Source organism: Mesitornis unicolor, unplaced genomic scaffold (genome assembly GCF_000695765.1).
Source record: "Mesitornis unicolor isolate BGI_N332 unplaced genomic scaffold, ASM69576v1 scaffold16054, whole genome shotgun sequence".
NCBI lineage: Eukaryota > Metazoa > Chordata > Aves > Mesitornithiformes > Mesitornithidae > Mesitornis > Mesitornis unicolor.
Window position 1 is genome coordinate 2,550 of NW_010179713.1, and position 5,736 is coordinate 8,285.

Here is a 5,736-nt window from a genome sequence, read left to right on the forward strand (position 1 = left end):
TGTGCAAATGATGCTATGGCATGTGTCAGCAGGACGTCGTAAGCAGGGCCATAAGGAAGAAAAGACCAAAAATAGCTCGGTTAGGAATAAACCAACCCTGGAGTTGGAAAGGATATGAAGTCCATTTCTCTGTTACAGAGTAAAAGTGCTGTTGCTGTTATTCTGTGTCTTTCCAGAGATCCCAGTGAAGGTGAAATCGCCACCGCAGGGATAGTGCTGGGATTCACGGAGCACTCAAAAGCAGCAGGAGTGGGTTTTGTGGGGTTTTTGTAAGGAATGCTCTTGTGCCTCCCGCTGCTGACAGCTGATAAATGCTCACAGAGCAGGCAAATTGCAGAGAGGTGTGAGAAAGTGAATTTCCTGCCAATGTTAAACCAAGCGTGATTATTAGGTATTTAACTTTACCTCAGTGTAAAGCACGCTGAAGGAAAAAGTGATTACTAAGTGCAGACGATGAATCTGTTTGACCAGGGGAAGATAAAGCAGCTCTGAAGAGAAAATAAGAGAAATAAATTGCTGTGAACAGGCGTGGGCAAAACACTTCCACCCCAAATGTATCAGAACTCTGAAAACCTGATTACATTTGAACTACTTGGAAACATCCCCACTTTGGTTGGAGCTCTTGTAGTGGGGTCCAATTGCACTACCAAAAGCATTGTAAATAAGTCTGTGCTTCCTGTAAGGACTCAAATAAAGCACAGGTCTAAAATATGGCAAATTATTGATTGAATTACTGATCAAAATATAAAATGGTTTTGAGGTATACCATCTTAGGCTATCCCCATGGGACCTTTCTCTTTAGTGGAGCTTATGCATGAACTCCCATCCCTTTTTAGAAAGCTTTTCCCTGTGCATTTGGCTCTGTTCCACTGCTCTGTAGTGAGGTATCATCAGCAGAACAAACCTGCTTAGAGAGACTGAAGCTGCAATAAAACCAACTGAAGAAGGAAGCCGTCAGTGTCCTTGTGTAGCCATTTATGACCACCTAGAGCAGATGCGACTGAAAACCCCAGCTGCCTTAGCAGCACTCCAGTGTCTTTGTGCTTCATGTAAAGTGACTGCATGTGGTACCTGAGCAGCGAGATCCAGTCCAGGTTGTGCTTGCGCAGCAAATCCTCCCCGATTCTGTGTGGGCATCAGAGCATGCTCATACTTACATATCACAGCCGATGCATCTTTCTGGGTGAAAGACTGTCCTGCTCTTGAGAACTTGGAATTCTGAAGTCAAAACATTTGCTTTAGCTTAAGGGCTCCTGCTGATATGTGCCACAAAGCAGTCTTTCAGTCTAGAAACTTGTGAGAACAGCTACAGACTTGAGGTCAAAACTGTTTTTCCTCCCTGGTCTCCTAGGGGACAGGGAGAGATCTGAGAAGAGAATGTGGAAAGCTTGGAAAACCCCTGGTGTCCCATTAAACAGACATTTTACATTACTTGACTCAAGCGTTCAGTCTCTCAGCAAGGCACTTTTGTCCACCAGTCACTGTTTCACACCTTCAGTTCAATTGCTAGCACCAACCCTGCCAACCAAAACAAGAGGCAGGACCACAGCGATACCTTCAAAGTACTCAGGCTTTCAGAGAGGGCCAAGTGAGAGAGATTTCCCCTAGAATCACTGGCCACAGGGCATCTCATACTTCTGTACACTTGAAACTCTCAGCTCTCATGCGCAGCACCTGGAGAAAGCGCCACTTCTTACAGCAGGTGAGTGAACTTCAAGGGATCCTCTACACTGAGAGCGCGTAAGAAACCCGAGATGGCTCGTTAGGTCTGAAGGAGCCTTGTGAAATCACTGGTGTGTGGGTTAGATCCCCTGCAGTTTAATTCTTCCAGGATACAGCCTTGACGTTGGCACCATTCAAATTCAAACACAGGTACTGTGCTCTACCACCTCTTCTAACAACGGCAAGTAATTGAAAGGGATCTGATATCTCATCCTGCCCTGGCCTTCCCCTACCCCGGTGTTGCCAAGGTTTTGCTCTCCAGTATGCAATTATTTCCACTGACTTCATGTGCCCAATGACACAGTCCAGCTGCCTTCACGCCTTGACCCAAACCTGCGGGAATGAGTTATGTTCTCTTGTTAAAAAAAAAAAGACCTGCAATGAGTTGTAGGCAGAAAATTTAGCAGAAAGTTCACTGACAAATGCCAAATAACAGATCTTTAAACAAATACTGCTGTGCAACTTGCTCAAACAGAGCTTGAGTGATGTCCCCTTAGTCATGTGAGCAAACAGCACAGAGTGGTCACCAGTGCCAGGAGTAAAGAAAACAAGCAAAGAGCAACACCCGCTGCCAAACCACTGCGAAATACACGCAGAAAGAGGTATTTGGAAAAATGTCAGTGATATGTCAGCAGAATTACTAACTAGGCTACACAAGAAGTGAGCCCTGTCTGACTTTTCCAGCTGCCTTTCTGTTCTTTCTTGCATTTCAAAAAGCGTCACTATTTCCAACCATCAGCTGTATCAGCAAGAGAAGTTCAAAGTAGGAAGCTTTATTGCATACTGATTTCTCCCTGCCCAGTGGTTCAGCTTTTGGCCGAGAAAGATCACAATTCATTCCAGTTACAGAAGATACCAATTATTATTACAGTTAAAGAGAACGCACAACAGAGATCGGCAGTCAAAGCAAGGCAGTGCTTCTGGAGCTCACGTCCTGTTAACACCCATTTTAACCAGTGTACCATTGCGCAGCTGCTGGCTTCCATATCCGGGTTTACCACAGGTACAAGTTACAAATCACTGTGCTGACTGAAAACAGAGTTTTAATCAACACTGTCTCTCCTTGTTATACAAACAGCAGCATAACAGGGCCAGTAACACTACCTACAGCAACCATGGGGCTGGAGCAGCAAGGGATCTTCTCAGATACAAGGGACAGCCACTGCCCAGGCTCTCCCTCCCCTTTCATAGTCACCTATGCCATTTCTTCAGGAGTTCCTTCATGTCACTGGCCTCTAGCCTGTTGGACTAACAAATCAAGAATCACAAAGTAATACAGTAGAAAATTAAGTCCTTTGCATCTGCAACAAAGTGTGGGTCGCCGGCCAGTCTATGCTCTCAGGCCAACGGCCTAATACTTAATGTAAGAGATTCCCACCCCCCACCCAGTTGGAAACCTTTGCTCAGGGTTTTTTAGACGCAGGAAGAGAATGTTTGTCTCCAAAGGTAGGGAAGAATCAGGTGTCATAGGAATCCAGTGGATCACCTTCTTTAAAGTGAACACAAAACTGCGTGGAAAAAGACTGTCCGTTCCTTGGCTGACTCGGAGCTTCTTACGTGATGTCCTTCTTTCTTGGGGGCCGGTGAATATTCCTCACCACGCACTTCACCATCCATTCAATTCCCTCGTTCACTCCTTTCCTAAGGAAGGAAGTAGAAAAGGTTATAAAAAACAAAACAACAACAACCAAGCAAGCACAAAACCATGGCTCACGTAGTCCCTAACTGTGCCTTTCCAAGAGCAAGTGAAGGCTTCTGCCCCCCAGTTACCTCTTGACATGACTATGTTAGTTCCTCACACACACACACCATGTGGCTCTGGTTTCTTTTAATTCGGTATGTAAACTCCATCCTTTATTTTTCTGTATAAGTCTACATCCAGTTTAGTTAGTCACCAACTCTGTGGAAACCTTGGGATGAACAAGCATCAAACCACCTGACAGTCAGCTGCTTCGAGGTGATTTTTTCCAGTTCTGGCTCCAGCTTTCTGTAAGCATCAGTGCTGGGGCTGCCAAGCAAGTCGCCAGCTCACTGATCTGCACAGCTTCCCAGCCAGGACTTCCACAATTTTTCTTTATTGGTTTGTTTGTTGTTTTTTTAGTGCAAACTCAAACAGAAATTTTGAAAGGAAATTCCACACCGATCAAAACTAGAAGTGTTTGTACCAAACCCACAACAATCGTAAAGGTTGCATTTCATAAGATTATTATCTAAGACTTCTCTTCCAGTCAGTGCTTAGCCATTGTTCTTGTTCTTGTGGTCACTCATCTGCTTAATGGCATTTGATTCCTAGCAACGCAGACAACAAAGATTTTTCCAGTGGTTTAAGAAGCTTTTCTTATCCTTCGCAGTAGCTTGTGTATCAGCTTTCTTGCTAGACTAAAAAAAGAAATCTCAAAGCTCTGGATTCAGGGCAGGCAGTAATCCAAGCAGGAGTGTTTCTAGCCATCTGGAATGGTACTTTTGACCTAGGCCAAATTGCACTTTTCACCCAAAGAACTGAAAGCGTAACCAAAGTATTGCAAGACTCAATGTGCAACAGCGATGTTAAGTTATCAAGAATCCAGTGAGTCAGTCAAGGCCACGGCGTGCAGCTGTGTGAGCCTGAAGAAGACTGACAGGCTCCCAAATGTTGGTCTGTTCTCGTCGTTGTATCTTAAACCACAGCCGTCCCCAGAGCAAGAACGCTCTTGGAGGTTGTTATATTATCTACACAACAAAGCTCATCTGCATGCCAAAAAATATGAAAGCAAGAGCATAACTACTCCGCCGGCAGTGGGACACCACTCATTTCTCTGACAGCATCAGAAACAGCTACGTTTTCAACTGGCTTCTTACAAAAAAGCCACGAGCTGCAGGAAGCCAACGACTGCAGAGTTACTGTGTGTGGAGAAGGGATGATGGAGGATATGAATCAACAGCTCCATTTGCCTCCAAGTCCCACTGCTCTCAGCCAGTTGGACATTCTCCTTGTGTTTCATAGGCAGGAGTTACAGAAGTTACCGACCTGGTGCAACTCCAGGGTTCACAAACAAGCGCCTGTCGTGTCTGGGAGGGGAGCACAGCTCCTGTTCAGGGGTTACTGAATCCTACAGAGCTGCTCTGCCTGTGTGACTCCCTGCAGCTGCTCAGTTACCCAACACTCCACCCATTCCCACGCTTACCCAGTCAGAGCAGAGCAGGCTTGTGTCAGGCAGTCTCTCTTCCCAATCTTGTTAATGCAGTCACTGAATGCTGTCTTGATGTCAGGTATCGACAGACAAGTCTGCAAGAGAAACCAAAGAAGAGTTTGCTTTCTATGCTGCAAGAGATGGTGACCTTCCTCCAAAACGAATCCTACCACATCCACAGATCTGCTTCAGTCAGGGCGACACAACTCTGTTAGGTTAAACCCCCTCACCCACTAACACAGCAAATCCACTTCTTCACATTAAAAACCAACAGATTCTTTTTTCACCAAAGAGATTGCTATTTCCAGTCAGCAAACACACACTGCCACACCTCCCTGCTCCTCAACATGTTCGCTTCTAAGCAGAGCCCTGAAAAGGAGCACAACCTGCACACCCTCTCCTCCCCATGTGCCCCAGTCACCACACTCAGGTTCTGTCTACCAGAACACCACGGGAGCGTACCTATTTACAAAGCCTTTTGAAACAGCAGCCCTGCCAGCATCGCAGACAAGTCAGCTCCTGACTCTGCCAACAGCCTGAATCAAGCCTCCCTTCACACACACACTCAAAAACCAGCTTGGATATGGTTTTTCCCAAGCTCTCAGCACATTCCTTGACATTAAAGGCATGGCCGCCCTGGACTTGTTTCTTTGCAGGAGAAAATGCTGACAGCACCGAACGCAGCACATTTTCTGATGTCTGGTGTCGCTTTGTTCTTGACCACTGTCAGGTCTTGCACTTCTCTAAGGCTGCTAGGAGACTGCTGGGAAGTGGTTTGAAAACACATCAGACATCAATCACAGCGTTACCATAAAACCTTTATTCTCAGACTTACAAACACAAC

At 45.7% G+C, this 5,736-nt stretch overlaps 1 protein-coding gene across 1 annotated transcript; it reads right to left on the reverse strand.

The window, feature by feature from the left end:
• Positions 1-3,275: 3,275 nt before the first annotated feature.
• Positions 3,276-4,987, reverse strand: LOC104539378 (ADP-ribosylation factor-related protein 1-like; the record flags this gene model as incomplete). Its single annotated transcript, XM_010182882.1, has 2 exons — positions 3,276-3,363; positions 4,887-4,987. Coding segments are annotated over 2 exons (189 nt in total), but the record flags the coding sequence as incomplete, so codon positions are not given.
• Positions 4,988-5,736: the final 749 nt, after the last annotated feature.